Source organism: Anguilla anguilla, chromosome 9, assembly GCF_013347855.1.
Source record: "Anguilla anguilla isolate fAngAng1 chromosome 9, fAngAng1.pri, whole genome shotgun sequence".
Lineage (NCBI taxonomy): Eukaryota > Metazoa > Chordata > Actinopteri > Anguilliformes > Anguillidae > Anguilla > Anguilla anguilla.
This window is the reverse complement of record NC_049209.1, coordinates 55,062,852-55,081,790: the sequence shown is the minus strand read 5'-3', so window position 1 is coordinate 55,081,790 and position 18,939 is coordinate 55,062,852. Positions and strand designations below refer to the sequence as shown.

At 43.7% G+C, this 18,939-nt stretch overlaps 1 protein-coding gene across 14 annotated transcripts in view; it reads right to left on the bottom strand.

Annotated features, from left to right (window-relative positions):
- LOC118235439 (protocadherin gamma-A11-like) overlaps positions 1–12,339 on the bottom strand; it is a 90,130-nt gene extending 77,791 nt beyond the window's left edge. For 2 of the 14 annotated variants that reach the window (XM_035432819.1, XM_035432823.1), the window contains exon 1: positions 9,612–12,339. In XM_035432819.1, coding sequence (XP_035288710.1) covers positions 9,612–12,020 — 2,409 coding nt within the window. In that variant the 5' untranslated portion in view covers positions 12,021–12,339. Of the gene's footprint in view, positions 1–880; positions 3,840–5,446; positions 8,104–9,611 lie in introns of those variants that run through there. The other 12 variants (XM_035432792.1, XM_035432796.1, XM_035432809.1 and 9 more) reach the window with 9 other exon arrangements.
- Positions 12,340–18,939: the final 6,600 nt, after the last annotated feature.

The following is an 18,939-nucleotide window of genomic DNA, read 5'->3' as shown; positions in this document are numbered from 1 at the left end:
CTCCCCATATACCCAACTCAACAAAAGCCTTAAGAGTCACAGCACCAGAGCCCATTGGGAACATTACACAAATAGCAACAGGGCAGCAATGAAACAGAATAAGCATGAAGGCCTTCTATGTGTTACCATGCATACAGATCACATCGCTCATGGCTGCTTCCAATGTTCACTGATCAGAGGTATTTATGAGACCTTTATTAAATGCCCACCATACTGCAGCAACGGCACCACACTGCTACTCATAGTCAGCTCTTAACCAGCACCAAACACAGCAATGCACTATCTGCTTATGGTTTAGTATGGACAAAATACAACATGCAGCCAACCAGGTCCACAGAGCAGCATCTTGGGATACGTGTGTATGTGTGTGTGTGTGCGCGTGAGAGAGTGTGTGCGTATGTGAGTCGGCGTGACTGTATGTGTGTGAGTGTGTGTGTGTGTGCGTGAGAGTGTGGGCGTGTGTGTGTGAGTGTGTGCGTGAGAGAGTGTGGGTGTGTGTGTGTGTGTGTGTGTGTGACTATGTGTGTGAGTGTGTGTGTGTGTGTGTGTGAGAGAGTGTGAGTCTGTGTGTGTGCGTGTGCGCATGTCTGTGTGCGTGTGTGTGTGTATTGGGAGGATAGTGGGATGAGAGTTTGATTGTGAAGATTGCAGGAGAACTGGGCTGCTTGTTTGTTGTCCTACTGCCTCCCTCCTAGCACTGTGAACATTATTTGCATTTTTGGGTGGTAGGAAAGGAGGTGCACTGATATAATCCATCTGCCACTCTATGAAGGAAAGCAATAAAAAGCAATTATTGTCAGAATGAGAACCGAGGTAAACCCGTCTGTTTGCGCAATATGTAAAAAAGACCAAGGAAAGCACATCCCATTCACGGTCTTACCTCAGATGATTCCGTAGCACCCCCCTCCAAAATTTCATTCGGGCTCCTCTTCAGGGTCTGATCAGCGGCCATTGTGACGTCATTGTAAGATCTGACGAACTTGAAGTCGCTGGTGCGCGAGCCCGTGGTCAGGTAGGCGTCATAATTGTAAGAACTGCGCAGAGTTCCTGCTCCCTCCACCTCTGCGTAATTGGGAGGGAAATATGCGCTGGGAATGGCGACTGCGCCATCGAACAACAGTCTGGGCTTTCTTCTGCGGCAAAACCTCACGGCCACCATCAGAATAATGAACATCAGGAAGAAGGTGGAGACGGACACCAGCGCGATGATCAAATACGAAGTTAGTTTGGAATTGTTCTCCTCATAAGACATGTCTTTCAGCTGATGGACTTCAGCCAGGTTATCTGAAATCAGTAAATACACTGCGCAGGTTGCAGAGAGAGAGGGCTGTCCGTTATCTTTCACTGAGATAACAAGGCTCTGCTTCATGGCATCGGATTCAGAAATGTCCCGCTGGACCCGGATCTCTCCGCTGTGCACCCCAATAGTGAAAAGTCCCGGATCAGTGGATTTCACGATCTGATAGGACAGCCACGCGTTCTGTCCAGAGTCCGCATCCACAGCTATCACCTTGGAAACCAGAGACCCCGCGTGAGCAGCTTTGGGGACCATCTCAGTCATGAAGGAGCTCCCTGTTGGAGCAGGGTATAGTATCTGTGGAGAGTTATCATTCTCATCAGTTATCAGCACGCTCACAGTCACGTTACTGCTGAGCGGAGGAGAACCATTGTCTCTAGCGACAACGAGGACTTTGAAGCTTCTCAACTGCTCATAATCAAACGATCTGACAGCATGGATCACCCCCGTGTCTCCGTTAATGGATAAAAACGAGGACACCGGAACACCGCTGATCTCACCGGACAGCAGAGAATAGAAAACCGTGCCGTTCTGTCTCCAGTCCGGGTCTCTCGCGCTCACAGAGAGAACAGAGGAGCCAGGTTTGTTATTTTCAGCCACAGAGGCGCTATAAGACTGCTCATCAAACACAGGCGGGTTGTCATTGACGTCTGACACAGACAACTGCACAGTCTTTGAGGAGGATAAGGGTGGAGAGCCCTCGTCAGTAGCAGTGATTGTGATGTTATAATCCGTTACTAGTTCCCGGTCCAGTTCTCCTGTAGTCACCAGTGAGTAGTAGTTTTTGATAGAGGGGGTTAACTTGAAAGGAACATTCTGCTGAATGGAGCAGCGGACCTGTCTATTTGCCCCGGAGTCTTTATCCTGAACATTAATGATGCCCACCTCTGTGCCAGGTAGCGCGCTCTCAGGGATGGGGCTGTTCAGAGATTTCAGAAATATCACCGGGGCGTTGTCATTCACATCAGTGATTTCGATAATTACCTTTGCATTCGAAGCAGAACCAGAGCCATCTTTCGCTTGAATTAGCATTTCATAATATGATTCCTCTTCAAAATCTATTGATTCAATAACTTTAATATCACCGGTTTCCCTCTCAATGCTAAACATTTTTTTAGCTTTATCGGACATACGACTGAACTCATACGTCACCTGACCGTTAGCGCCCTCGTCTGCATCAGTGGCGCTGACTGTTAGCACTACAGCACCTAAAGGAGAGTTTTCAGGCAGACTGACTTTATACACAGCCTGGCTAAACACGGGGATATTATCGTTAGCATCCAGCACAGTGACGTGTATAACTACAGTAGCAGATCTCTGTGGACTCCCTCCGTCAGCGGCAGTAAGTAATAATGTCACCTCCTTCCGCTCCTCGCGGTCCAGCTCTTTTTCTAGTACTAACTCACCGTATTTTCCTCCGTCTGTGTTCGTATGGACAGCCAAAACAAAATGCTCATTCCTTTGTAGCGTGTAGCTCTGAACCGCGTTCTGTCCTATATCCGCGTCGTGGGCCTCGCCTAAGAGGAAGCGCGCGCCTTTATCTGCAGATTCTCCTATTTCCAGTTTTATTACCTCATTCGGAAACTGAGGGGAATTGTCGTTTATATCCTGAATGTGCAGCAAGATGCGGTGTAATTCCAGAGGGTTCTCCAGCACGAGCTCGTATTTTAAAGAACAGGAAACTCGCGGACCACAAAGGTCTTCCCTGTCAATCCTCCCGGCAACAATCAAATCACCAGTGTTCATATTAATGTTACAATAACGTTCGCTGCTCCGTTCTGATTCAATACGGGCATTGCGAGCTGAGATTCCTTTAACATCGAGTCCGAGGTCCTTCGCTATATTTCCAATGACAGATCCGCGTTTCAACTCCTCCGGAATAGAATAGCTCACATCTCCCAGGCAGAGCGGCAGCGCGAGGATAAAGAAAACGAAGCAGCACATAGAGACGCACACAGACATTCTCTTGGATCCCATTTTCAAAACTGAACATCGAGGTATTTCAGACACAATCCAACAGCTTGATATTTATATAGGTATAAATAAAAAAAAACAAACAAAAAAAACAATACCGTTCCAGAAAGAAGAGAGAGGAATGGAATCAGAACTCGGTCTGAAGGGTGTTTTTCTGCTCAGGAGAAAGGCTCCCGCTCTGAATATTACACTAGTGGGTGGAGAGGCGCATCTATCCTCCCCTCGCTGGTCAACAGCGACACTCAGAGTGATTCTTTAAAATTACATGCAGTCTAATGTGTACTTCAGTAAGTGAACTGATGTTACTACTGATATTTAAACTTGAGAGATAGTCATGTCGTTATCGAATAAATAAAAACAGCTCGTTGTACAACATGAACCATGTACTCTTTTATGCGTTCGTGCTAATGTCAGATACTATGCAACCCGTAATTGTCACTCCTTAGTTCTGTATCGAATGTAAATAAGTTAGTTTAATCAATCGCGTCATATTTCATAGTTTACATTCCGGTTACTACACATGCTCCCCACGCGGAGGTAGAAGTTACAGTAAATCAGATGCAGAAACAAAGAAAACTCTAGCCACAGAGCCAAGCTGCGTAAATCACGGATACTTTAATTAATAGGTCGGCGAGATACGTTTTCGTGGAAGTGAAAATAGTTAGAACTCTGCAAAATCAAACTATGTACCATAATAAACAACACTTAGTCAACCGAATATAGTTGCAGTAATATAATCATCTCAATTGTCAGCTGTATTTTTTAAAATTCATTTGAGAATTAATTAGTGAGCTTCCTACCAAAAATCTGAAACGAAGACTTATTGTAATTACAGCTTATTTTGCAACTAACGAAGCTAATTCTGAGCTTCATGTGCATGCCAGTCTATCAGGGGCTTCGGCAAAATAGCAAACTTTCTATTAGCTGAAATATTTTAACATTTCTGGAAAACACGTACTTCCCAACACAAAAAAAAACTACCCAATAATAACCAGGGGAAAATACCTGCCAGTAGCACATGAATTACACGAGAATAACTCATATTTGAAAAACGATTAAGAACTTCAATTTCAGATGTCTCTACTTTTAACATGCGAAACTAAATTCCTATTTACATTTACTGGAATAAGTCATAATCTCACCATGAACCAAACGTTTTCACGTGGAAGGTTCACACTGGAAGTTCAATGAAAACCAAACCTCACTAAAACCAGTAGCAAACAGAAGCACGACTCGCGGAAGATTTTTACTCCTGATCTCTCATCTATGAAAGCAGCCCGTTTCAGCACCATGGCTGCGAACAGCGACACAGGGAAAGGATTGCGATTTATACGAAGTAGAAATCAGGACAATTGCGGAATTCGCATGAATATCTGACTGAATATGTAAATAAAGCATTAAATAGAAAATGAAACATCGAATAGAAAATAGTACAAATAAAAAACAATGTCTATACCACAAAAACGTGTACGTATTCAAATAAACAGTTTAAGTAGAGTATAAACCTACAAATAGGCTTAGCCTAAACAACTCCAGCGAAGACACTTGCCAAACACAAAAATCAAATGATAATCGCCAGTAATAATGGAAATATTGAATATTATAATGCACAAAATATTTTTAGAAATAGACTAACTGCATATTTTTAAAAATGCAGTCAAATGATCAGAGCAAATTTAACAACGTAAGAGGAAACGTTATCTGTACTTGAAACTCGGAACAAACCAGAAAAGTACACGATATACATTGTGAACATGGTCTGTGCTGAATACTGCTGTGTTGGTGGCTGGCTCCTTACTTTTAACTGTCCAATTACTAGAAACATATTTTGCTGCTGGTGACATTATGGATTTCACCACTAGGGAGCAATGAATTATTTCATTACAATATCACTAAAAGCAATATAAACCCTTATTCAAACATAAACAGACTGAAAGAGGAAATCAAAAATGTAAAATTACATTACATTTACTTGGCAGACGCTTTTATCCAAAGCGACGTACAAAAAGTGCCTTTCATGGTCATAGACAACTGCTAAACACAGGTTCAGTAAGGTACAATACTTATTTTGTACAGCTATTTCTAGCCAAGAACACAGTTCACACAGTGAACACTATTCTGACCTAACCTCTGCAAAGCCAACTAGGCAGAAGAATAAGCTACAGATCTATTTACCAGAGCAGAGCCTGTTGATTCGCCCTCATTTCTGCCTTCCTGCTCACTGGTTTCATTCGGGCTCCTCTTCAGGGTCTGATCAGCGGCCATTGTGACGTCATTGTAAGATCTGACGAACTTGAAGTCGCTGGTGCGCGAGCCCGTGGTCAGGTAGGCGTCATAATTGTAAGAACTGCGCAGAGTTCCTGCGCCCTCCACCTCTGCGTAGTTGGGAGGGAAATATGAGCTGGGGATGGCGACCGCGCCGTCAAACAACAGTCTGGGCTTTCTTCTGCGGCAAAACCTCACGGCCACCATCAGAATAATGAACGTCAGGAAGAAGGTGGAGACGGACACCAGCGCGATGATCAAATATGAAGTTAGTTTGGAATTGTTCTCCTCATAAGACATGTCCTTCAGCTGAGGGACTTCAGCCAGGTTATCTGAAATCAGTAAATACACTGCGCAGGTTGCAGAGAGAGAGGGCTGTCCGTTATCTTTCACTGAGATAACAAGGCTCTGCTTCATGGCATCGGATTCAGAAATGTCCCGCTGGACCCGGATCTCTCCGCTGTGCACCCCAATAGTGAAAAGTCCCGGATCAGTGGATTTCACGATCTGATAGGACAGCCACGCGTTCTGTCCAGAGTCCGCATCCACAGCTATCACCTTGGAAACCAGAGACCCTGCGTGAGCAGCTTTGGGGACCATCTCTGTCATGAAGGAGTTCCCTGTTGGAGCAGGGTATAGTATCTGTGGAGAGTTATCATTCTCATCAGTTATCAGCACGTTCACAGTCACGTTACTGCTGAGCGGAGGAGAACCGTTGTCTCTGGCAACAACGAGGACTTTGAAGCTTCTCAACTGCTCATAATCAAACGATCTGACAGCATGGATCACCCCCGTGTCTCCGTTAATGGATAAAAACGAGGACACCGGAACACCGCTGATCTCACCGGACAGCAGAGAATAGAAAACCGTGCCGTTCTGTCTCCAGTCCGGGTCTCTCGCGCTCACAGAGAGAACAGAGGAGCCAGGTTTGTTATTTTCAGCCACAGAGGCGCTGTAAGACTGCTCATCAAACACAGGCGGGTTGTCATTGACGTCTGACACAGATAACTGCACAGTCTCTGAGGAGGATAAGGGTGGAGAGCCCTCGTCAGTAGCAGTGATTGTGATGTTATAATCCGTTACTAGTTCCCGGTCCAGTTCTCCTGTAGTCACCAGTGAGTAGTAGTTTTTGATAGAGGGGGTTAACTTGAAAGGAACATTCTGCTGAATGGAGCAGCGGACCTGTCTATTTGCCCCGGAGTCTTTATCCTGAACATTAATGATGCCCACCTCTGTGCCAGGTAGCGCGCTCTCAGGGATGGGGCTGTTCAGAGAATTCAGAAATATCACCGGGGCGTTGTCATTCACATCAGTGATTTCGATAATCACCTTTGCATTTGAAGCAGAACCAGAACCATCTTTTGCTTGGATTTGCATTTCATAATATGATTCCTCTTCAAAATCTATTGACCCGATCACTTTAATTTCCCCGATTTCCCTTGTAATTCCAAACATTCTTTTCGCTCTTGTGGATATACCACTGAACTCATACGTCACTTGACCGTTAGCGCCCTCGTCTGCATCAGTGGCACTGACTCTAAGCACTACAGCACCTAAAGGAGAGTTTTCAGGCAGACTGACTTTATACACAGACTGGCTAAACACGGGGATATTATCGTTAGCATCCAGCACAGTGACGTGTATAACTACAGTAGCAGATCTCTGTGGACTCCCTCCGTCAGCGGCAGTAAGTAATAACGTCACCTCCTTCTGCTCCTCGCGATCCAGCTCTTTTTTTAGTACTAACTCACCATATCTTCCTCCGTCCGTGTTCGTATGAATAGCCAAAGCAAAATGCTCATTCCTTTGTAGCGTGTAGCTCTGAACCGCGTTCTGTCCGATATCCGCATCGTGGGCCTGGTCTAAGAGGAAGCGCGCGCCTTTATCAGCTGATTCTCTTATTTCTAGTTTAATTACCTCATTCGGAAACTGAGGGGAATTGTCGTTTATATCCTGAATTTGCAGCACGATGCGGTGTAATTCCAGAGGGTTCTCGAGCACGAGCTCGTATTTCAAAGAACAGGAAACTCTCGGTCCACAAAGCTCTTCCCTGTCAATCCTTCCGGCAACAATCAAATCACCAGTGTTCATATTCATGTCACAATAACGTTCGCTGCTCCCTTCCGTTTGTATTCGGGCTTTTCGAGCTGAGAGTCCTTTAGCATCGAGTCCGAGGTCCTTCGCTATATTCCCAATGACAGATCCGCGCTTCATGTCCTCCGGAATAGAATAGCTCACATCCGCCAGGCTGTGCGGCAGCGCGAGGATAAAGAAAACCAAACAGAACATCGAGACGCACACAGATAGTCCTCTCGATCCCATTTTCCACACTGAACACCGACGTATTTTAGGTACAATCTATTGGCTTGATTTTTAAACAGGTAAAACAATACCGTCCACGACACAAGAACCAGGAATGGAATCAGCACTCGGTCTGATGGGTGTTTTGTTCTCGCGGCGAAGGAGAAAGGCTCCCCTCTCTGAATATTACACTAGTGGGAGGAGAGGCGCATCTATCCTCCCCTCATTGGTCAACAGCGACACTTAGAGTCGTTCCTAAAAATTGCATTCTATTAACTGAATACGTCAGAACGTGACTTAATATTTCTACTACTGATATTTAAACTTAAAAGATTGCCATATCGTTTAATTTAATAAAAACAACTCATTTTACAATAAAAACTGTGCTCCTTTTTGTATCTACCATTTTTATACGTTGATTTCAGATATTACGTGAGCCGTCATTGTCACTCCTCAGTTCTGTATCGAATGTAAATAAGTTGTCTCAATGAATTACGCCATATTTCATAGTTTACATTCCTGTTACTACACAGACTCCCCACGCGGAGGTACAGGTTACAGACAATCAAGTACAGAAACAGAAATTTCGAGCCACAAAGCCAAGCTGCGTAAATCATTGATACTTAAATAGTTCGGCGAGTTACGTTGTCGTGGAGGTTCAAATAGTTTTATTTAGCAAAATTCGAACTATGTACCAAACTAAACAGCACTTAGTTAACCGAGTATGGCTGCACTAAAATAATCCTCTTTATTTTCCTTAATTGTCAGACAGAGTCTTTCGAATTGATTTGAGAATTAATTAGCCTAAACTTTGCACCAATAATCTGACAGTCTGAAACGAAAACCAGACCACACTAAAACCAGTAGCAAACAGAAGCACGACTCGCGGAAGCTTTTAACTCTGGACCTCTCATCTCTGAAGGCAGCCCGTTTCAGAACCATGCCTGTGAACAGCGACACAAAGAACGGATTAGAACTTGTACAAAGCAGGAAACCAGACTGAATTCGCATGAGCATCCAGTTGAATATTTAAATGAAACATCGATGAAAAAATATTAAAAATGACAAACATTCTGTACACCACAAACATTTTTAGCTACTTATTCAAGTAAATAGTTCAAGTAGAGTATGAACCTACAAGTAAGCTGAACAACTCAAGTAAAGACACTTGGCAAACACATTCGAACAGTTACGCATCCAGAAACACTAACGATTCAAATGTTATTTGTTTTTGAAAAAATAACTCAAATCATATATAGTTTTTCTAAACAAAGAAATGTAAATACATTTGGACTTCCTACAAATCGGAGTAACCGATACTCTGAAATTAAGATAAAGCCTTTCGCTGAGCAGAAGAAAAATCTAAAGAGATTTCCCAGTAACAATGAAAACATTTAATATTATAAAGCACACAACATATTTTTAGAAATAGATCAAATGCATATTAGAAAATTATGCAGTCAAATGACCAGAGCAAATTTAACAGCGTAAGAGGACAGTTACTCTGTGTGCTTGAAACATCAAACTCGGAACAATGCGGAACAGTATACGATATATATTGTGAATCATGGTCTGTGCTGAATAGTGTTCGTGGCTGCCTCCTTACTTCTGAGTCTCTGACTAGTGCACACGTGTTCTGCTTCTGGTGACAATAAGGAATTTCACCAATGGGGAACAATGAATTATTTAATTACAATATAATAAAATGCAAGAAAACCCCCTTTTCAAACAAAAAATACTGAAAGAGGAAATCAAAAATGTAAAATCTATTTACCAGAGCAGAGCCTGTTGATTCGCCCTCATTTCCGCCTTCCTGCTCACTGGTTTCATTCGGGCTCCTCTTCAGGGTCTGATCAGCGGCCATTGTGACGTCATTGTAAGATCTGACGAACTTGAAGTCGCTGGTGCGCGACCCCGTGGTCAGGTAGGCGTCATAATTGTAAGAACTGCGCAGAGTTCCTGCTCCCTCCACCTCTGCGTAGTTGGGAGGGAAATATGCGCTGGGAATGGCGACTGCACCGTCAAACAACAGTCTGGGCTTTCTTCTGCGGCAAAACCTCACGGCCACCATCAGAATAATGAACGTCAGGAAGAAGGTGGAGACGGACACCAGCGCGATGATCAAATATGAAGTTAGTTTGGAATTGTTCTCCTCATAAGACATGTCCTTCAGCTGAGGGACTTCAGCCAGGTTATCTGAAATCAGTAAATACACTTCGCAGGTTGCAGAGAGAGAGGGCTGTCCGTTATCTTTCACTGAGATAACAAGGTTCTGCTTCATGGCATCGGATTCAGAAATGTCCCGCTGGACCCGGATCTCTCCGCTGTGCACCCCAATAGTGAAAAGTCCTGGATCAGTCGATTTCACGATCTGATAGGACAGCCACGCGTTCTGTCCAGAGTCCGCATCCACAGCTATCACCTTGGAAACCAGGGACCTCGCGTGAGCAGTTTTGGGGACCATCTCAGTCATGAAGGAGTTCCCTGTTGGAGCAGGGTATAGTATCTGCGGAGAGTTATCATTCTCATCAGTTATCAGCACGCTCACAGTCACGTTACTGTTGAGTGGAGGAGAACCGTTGTCTCTGGCAACAACGAGGACTTTGAAGCTTCTCAACTGCTCATAATCAAATGATCTGACAGCATGGATCACCCCCGTGTCTCCGTTAATGGATAAAAACGAGGACACCGGAACACCGCTGATCTCACCAGACAACAGAGAATAGAAAACCGTGCCGTTCTGTCTCCAGTCCGGGTCTCTCGCGCTCACAGAGAGAACAGAGGAGCCAGGTTTGTTATTTTCGGCCACAGAGGCGCTGTACGACTGCTCATCAAACACAGGCGGGTTGTCGTTGATATCCGCAATTTTATAATGTATAACTGTGCTTGAAGAAAGTGGCGGTGACCCTCCATCCGTCGCCGTGATCGTGACATTGTATTCGTCAACCTCCTCGCGGTCAAGGACTCCTCGGGTCACTAAAGTGAAGTAATTTTTTATGGATGACAGCAAATCAAAAGGAATATACTCAGGAATGTAACAATGCACTTTGCTGTTCTCGCCGTAATCCTGGTCTTTCACGTTGATAACGGCTACCTCCGTACCTGACGGTGAGTTTTCTGGGATCGGGTTCGAAACGGATTTCACGATTATCATGGGGGCGTTGTCGTTTATGTCTGTAATTTTAACAAGGACCCTACTGTGTCCCGCCTGCCCCCCGCCATCTTCTGCCTGGACCTCCATTTCGTAAGACGCCGCCTGTTCAAAGTCAAGTTTCCCCGTGACTTCAATTTCTCCAGTTGTCTGATTAATGTGGAACAGATTCCTTGTATTCTCAGAGACGTGATTCAAATAGTAGGTTACTTTCCCATTTGGACCTTCGTCTTTATCTGTTGCACTAACTTTGATAACAAATGTCGCTGGTGGGGAATTCTCCAGCACACTAACCTCGTATAGCATTTGTAGGAACACAGGAGCATTGTCATTGACATCAAGCACAATAACGTCTATCAGCAGAGTGCCAGATCTGGTCGGATCGCCTCCGTCTATCGCCGTCAGTACCAAAGAGTGCTCGCTCTCCTTTTCGCGATCGAGTTCATTTTTTAAAATTATTTCCACATACCTCTCTTTGCTGTTTTTTTCATGCAAAACAAAGTAACCAGTCCGGGCTAGAATATAATTTTGGACTGAATTTATTCCAACGTCCAGGTCGCGAGCAGATGCGATTTGAAAGCGGCTCCCTCTCGGTGCGGACTCGGTTATCTCCAGTTTGATCACATCTCTCGGAAAAACGGGCGCATTGTCATTGATGTCCAGTATCTCGAGCGCAATATTATGGAGCTCCAAAGGGTTCTCGAGGATGAACTCGAAATGCAGAAGGCAGGGAGAGGTCTGCCCGCACAGCTTCTCCCGGTCTATTCTCTCCACAACAATAAACTCACCGCTGCCCAGGTCTACCCCGCAATATCGCCTCTCTCCCTGGTAATCCACGCGGGCATTGCGGGCAGCCAGCAGGTTCAAATCCAGACTGAGGTCTTTTGTTAGGCTCCCGATAACAAATTTGCTGTTCGTTTCCTCCGGAACGGAATAACGAATATTTCCAGCCGAGGCCTGTAGGACAGCAAGCAGGAATATGGCGCACTGAACCTTCAGTTCAGCTCTGGGGTGTGTCTTTGCCGTCGCCATCTCGACCTGTGACCGGTTATTTCCCTAACGGTGGAATTAAAAATACCCCCAGGTTGTACGTTCCTCGGGAGATCCTTGTGGGCAAACAAAGGTCCGGAGTGTTGTGCGTCTTGCGCACAGTGCCCGTGATGATATGCACAGTTCTGACGGCTCTGGCACCTTAGCAGTAATGAGCTGGGCGGGATGCAGACGCTCTAAGTTCAGAGTTAGTGAACAGCGACACCCTGAGGCGAAACGAATACATGTACTGGTACAGACAGTGTCAGCTGCATTTTAATAAGTGACGTGAAATTCATTGCGGTTTATCCTATAATTACAAATACGACCAATGATCTGTGCCTAGATGTAACGTAGCCTATGGTAGGGTTTCATTTTACTATTGTTTTTATCGTTTCAGCATTTATATTTAAGGCATTTAGCAGATGCCACATAGATCGCAGCTTAGGTTATAGAAAGATTTATAAAGCACCATATTTCTATTACAGTAAATGAAAAAATAAATTGCCTGTGTGTTTTGTAGTAAAAACTGGAAGCACGTTGCCATATATTTTGGTATTAAAATTCAAAGAGGATTTATCATAGGGAGGTGGTGAGGGCAGGTCATTTTTGATCCAGTGGACACGGGGGTGCACAAAACACATGAACATAAGACAAGGGTTATAATGCGTAAAATAAGGTTTTAAGGTATAGCTTTAATGATAATATATTTAATATGTGAATTACATACAATCATTGCTTCGAGGTTGAATGCCTATGTTGTACGTCGCTCTGAATAAGAAGGATACTATACGCCCACTGACCATTTATTTGGCTGAATGTAAGAAGTAAGAGATGCAGCAGGAGCGGCACGAGGGCGAGTCTGAGCAGCGTCCCTTTCTCTGCTGTCTCGCGCGAGGCAGCGGCACTCAGAGCATCACGCGCGAAATGCAGGCGAGGGAAAATGCACGGTTCTCAATCCGCGTTCATGCTTCAGCTTTTGCTCAAAATTAGATTTTAAAGGAATGCCACGTGACAAAATAAATTAAAAGGAAATACAGTAAATACATTTTGTCATGGTAGCGCAGAGCTAACCAAACAGATCAATACTGTGCAACAGTTCTGTAAAACCATTTCATTCTGACATGATCATAGACTACTTATTTTAGCGCTATTTCTGACTTTATATCAAAACCAGTTCCGCATTATCGGCAGTTGTATTCCACGCGCGGCGTAAAATGCTTGCATAAATCTATTCTTTGTGTTTTTGACCACGTTTCACTTTGAGAATCCACAGAATCCACAATGCCGTCAGCACTGAAGGTAGACAGCGTCAACCCGGCGCGAGCATCTGAACCAATCAGCTCAGTCCCATTCAAATGCACGAGGCGTTTTCAGCTCCGTTTGTATTAAGCTGTAATGACGAATGGGAACGACTCTAACGCACCACACATGCCTGCTATTTGCAGTTATTAGGTCCTAAGGCATAAAACTTTCAAATAATTCACTTCTGAGAAAGTGACTGTAGTCCCACAATGTGAAGATACACTAAAGTCACTTTCAAAAGCCCAAATCCCCAGTCCATGTTTTACATTTTTTGTATTTATTTTCATTCACCATTTAACACAGTGCATATAAACTGCTTACAGTGTTGCCTGTGTAATAACCAGCCTGTGGAGACTGTGTAATATCTTAAATATGCATAAATTTGCAATGATGAATAACTGACTTTTAATGAGAACACTAGCAGCTAGTCAGAGGACATTTTTGGTATAATTATTTTTTATTTTAGTGTTTACATTCAAATTGTCAGTACTCTGTATGACAAGATTTTTAAATAGAGTGTATATATATATATATATATATATATCATCAAAAACACGTTTTCAACGTACAAAAATGCCAAGCTACTCACACATACAAGACATACACCGTCTATAACTCATTAATTCAGACTGCCAAAATCCAGGCCTGCCATTAAAAGTATTGATATCAAAATGACGCCAAGTTACAGTACTACAAACAATATAGGCTATCTTGCCTCACCAAAATTAAATAAGATGTATTCCAAAGCAATGCTACCCAATATTTCCTCAATTCTCAAATGAGTAAAAAGGTATGGGTATTTTGTGTGTGTATGCAAGTTTTTGATTGGGTCATGTAGGTGAAGAATTGGCTGGTTTCGGCAAAATGTCCAATGGGGAGACATGTTAGTGGGACAGGCGGCAGGAAAAATAAGAATGAGAAGAAGGAGAAAACGCAAAATCCCCTTAGTTTTGGGCTTTATTGTGTGGACATGTGAAGTTGTTTATGAATTATGTCTGTTGAAATGGGGTGAGAATGTACAGAATTTCATGTTTTTAAGGGCTGAGTGTCTGTGGCTGTTGTGGTTATTTCTGTGGGGAACCCTGCAAAGTGCCAAACTCTCGGTGCTGTATAGGTATGGGGCATGCCCCCGCCAAGGCGTAACTTGGCGGGATGGCATACCTGCCATCCCTATATATATATATATACACACATATACACTCACCGGCCACTTCATTAGGTACACCTTTTCAACTGCAAACTACACCCATTAACGCAAATATCTAATCAACCAATCACGTGGCAGCAACTCAATGCATTTAGGCATGTAGACATGGTCAAGACGATCTGCCGAAGTTCAAACCAAGCATCAGAATGGGGAAGAAAGGTTATTTAAGTGACTTTGAACGTGGCAGGGTTGTTGGTGCCAGACGGGCTGGTTTGAGTATTTCAAAAACTGCTGACCTACTGGGATTTTCACGCACAACCATCTCTAGGGTTTACAGAGAATGGTCCGAAAAAGAGAAATAGCCAGTGAGCGGCACTTCTCTGGTCAAAAATGCCTTGTTGATGGCAGAGGTCAGAGGAGAATGGCCAGACTGGTTCGAGCTGATAGAAAGGCAACAGTAACTCAAATAACCACTTGTTACAACCGAGGTATGCAGAAGAGCATCTCTGAATGCACAACATGTCTAACCTGGAAGCAGATGGGCTACAGCAGCAGAAGACCACACCAGGTGCCACTCCTGTCACCTAATGAAGTGGTCGGTGAGTGTATATATATATATATATACACATACACACACACACACACACATATATACATATGCATACACATACATAGCATAGACAGTACAAACTGTAATACACTCCTTTGTGTTTTTAATCAGGAATTTACTGAGGTTCAGAATTCAGCAGCATGTCAGAGGAAATGCTGGAAACGTCTTACATGGCCAACATGGCATCACATGACCCCCCCCTACCCCCCCCTCTCAGCCCCTAGTCTGAAAGCCTCCCCCAGCCTAACCCTAACCCTCTCAGCCCCTAGTCTGAAAGCCTCCCCCAGGCTAACCCGAACGCTCTCAGCCCCTAGTCTGAAAGCCTCCCCCAGGCTAACCCTAACCCTAACCCTCTCAGCTCCTAGTCTGAAAGCCTCCCCCAGGCTAACCCTAACCCTCCCAGCCCCTAGTCTGAAAGCCTCCCCCAGGCTAACCCTAACCCTCCCAGCCCCTAGTCTGAAAGCCTCCCCCAGGCTAACCCTAACCCTCTCAGCTCCTAGTCTGAAAGCCTCCCCCAGGCTAACCCTAACCCTCTCAGCTCCTAGTCTGAAAGCCTCCCCCAGGCTAACCCTAACCCTAACCCTCTCAGCTCCTAGTCTGAAAGCCTCCCCCAGGCTAACCCTAACCCTCTCAGCTCCTAGTCTGAAAGCCTCCCCCAGGCTAACCCTAACCCTAACCCTCTCAGCTCCATATCATATTCCAAACTGCTTCTATGAGAATAATAAAGCATTCCACGCTTCTTCTATGAGAATAATATCACATTCCAAGCTGCTTGTATGAGAATAATATCACATTCCAAGCTGCTTGTATGAGAATAATATCACGTTCCAAGCTGCTTCTATGAGAATAATATCACATTCCAAACTGCTTCTGTGAGGAATAATAAAGCATTCCAAGCTGCTTCTATAAGGAATAATAAAGCATTCCAAGCTGCTTCTATGAGAATAATAAAGCATTCCAAGCTGCTTCTATAAGGAATAATAAAGCATTCCAAGCTGCTTGTATGAGAATAATATCACGTTCCAAGCTGCTTCTATGAGGAATATCATCACATTCCAAACTGCTTCTGTGAGGAATAATAAAGCATTCCAAGCTGCTTCTATAAGGAATAATAAAGCATTCCAAGCTGCTTCTATGAGGAATATCATCACATTCCAAACTGCTTCTGTGAGGAATAATAAAGCATTCCAAGCTGCTTCTATAAGGAATAATAAAGCATTCCAAGCTGCTTCTATAAGGAATAATAAAGCATTCCAAGCTGCTTCTATGAGAATAATAAAGCATTCCAAGCTGCTTCTATGAGGAATATCATCACATTCCAAACTGGGCCTATGAAGAATAATATCACATTTCAAACTGGGCCTATGAAGAATAATATCACATTCCAAACTGGGCCTATGAAGAATAATATCACATTCCAAGCTGCTTCTATGAGGAGAAACGCATTGATCAGATGATTTGAGGGCGTTCTGAGGGGAGTTTCAGGAAGATGCAACAAACTCACACCACCTGTCACCAGCCTCAAACTTACAATCAAATGAAATGACTTTATGATCAATATTAATTTTATCACCATTAATTAGGACCCTGTTTACTCCAGCTTTTGATATCTTAATATATGCTTATGTATTAACCACGTAACAATCATATATAGAATATGCATGTCATTGTTAAAACAATTTTTGCTTATAAAAGCACGGCCCGCCCGCGCTTTCTTCAGTGCGGCCTTATCCACCTTGTTGTGAGTAGGTACCGGACTCATTCTGCAGAAATAAATCCTATTTCTTGTGTGATACACTTCATCGTGCCTGGTTATCCAAAGGAGGGAATTTTCTCAGCCCAACACAGGTAATAATCATAAGACAAAAAACACTTACTGATTCTCCATGTGACTGCTGAATTCTGCCTCTTCCTGTTGGTTCATCCTTTTAATGATAACAAAAAAAGGACTTATAAATAATATGTCCTACCCATGCCAAGCTCCTCAGCTTGTAAAATAACACGAACATTTTGCTGTTAAATCACCTTAAATTTAAAAGCCACCTTAAATTTAAACAAAAAATATTTCTCACAGTTTAGTGCTATTTGGCTTAAACTTTCTTCTCGCTCATTAATCTAGTTAATAATGTCCTCGTGTTTCATCTCGTCTTTTCGTCCTCTCATATTGTATCAAATCCATCTTCGTGTTCGTTCATAACTCTCACTTCACATTCTGCTGCTTTACTCATCATTCGTTTTCTGTTTGCTTTGCTTTGTGCTGCACTAGTTGCGATATACTGGTAGAGTCACAGGAAACGTCAATACATCTGCTTTCGTGAACGTGTCCAGAACACAGTCCTGCCAAGTGTCAAAAGAACTAACCCACGTCCTGCCACTGCTCCCAACGTTAATCCTCTATAACATGCTCCGTACCAACCCTTCAATAAATAAAGCACGTTCAGCGACCGAGCTAGAACAATGTCAACACAAATCCAAATAGGAAGAGACTAATTCAGCAACATTCTTAGCTCGGGTTGGAGCCCGCGCAACTGTTCAGTTAACGTTGAAGAAACACCAGTCACAGCAACCTGTTTTACTACACTCAACTGCTTATCGCTAAGAATCTCGTAGCATTTGACGAACTAGTTCGCTAGTCATGCTTACCTCCACACGTCTTTTGTAATCGCTGAGGTCTGTCGTTTACGGGTCTAAAAGCAATGATATATTGTCGAATTAACAGCGGAGAAAGTTGCCATACATTCGCATACCAGCACAGCGCAGCACCTTCCATGGCGTCTGTTAATTACCAGTAAGTTGAATCAGGTTGTTCGAGCGTCTAGAACCCCTCCCACAGCATGAATGGTTTTGAACATGAGAAACTGATGGATGGGAAGCCAATTAAAACACATTATAAGAGAGCCCAACAGAAGCCCAACGTCACCGAGGCAGAGTAAAAAGTCTCATCGTAAATGCAGGCTAAATTATTTATTTGTTATCACTGCTGTGCAAGTTCGAGAAGTTCTCACTCATGTCCAGGAGATGGTGCGCACTAGCAGAGTCCATGGACTTCAATCTCACGTTACCTGCACTGTGGAAACGTTATGCACAGCTCTGAGAGGCCCAGAGGCAGGTGCGACTGCATTATGGGAATTCGAGTCCAGAAGCATTAATTCATGGCCCCGGGAACAAAAAGCGTATAACAGCGCAGATGAAAATTAATTCGTGGAAAATGCCTCAGAGATTTGTCCATTTGTCTGATTGAATATTATGTGTAGTATCTGCATCATATTTTAACGTTTTTGCTTGGTTTCGCAGAACATTATTGATTTGTAGATTTTTTTGTTAATTGTTAAATCAAAAACAAAAGTTTAAAAAATCACTCTTCCTCTCCCTCCCTTTGTCTTTCTCTCTCTCTCACTCAAGGGGATGGGTGAAGCATTTTTCAGTATTGCGCAGAATGTGTCTACTGCTAAATATGCTCAATTAATCCTACACTGCTGTGCATCACTCATATGAGTCCCCTGCCCCCACAGAACTGTGTATCACCCATATGAGTCCCCCTGCCCCCACAGAACTGTGTATCACCCACATGAGTCCCCCTGCTCCCACAGGGCTGTACATTAGATCACTTACACTGATATGGTTGCCCTTCACCTCAAAGTGAGGCCAGTAGTCATGGAAACAATCTTCACAATGCAGTGACAGAGAAATACCTGTGTGTGTGAGCGTGTGTGTGTGTGTGTGAGCGTGTGTGTGCAGATCTGTATGTGAGCGTGTACCTGTGTATGTCTGTACATGTGTGTGCATGTCTGTGCATGTGCTTGTGATCGTGTGTGTGTACTGTATGCATGCATGTACACATCACAAGCCACAGGCAACTG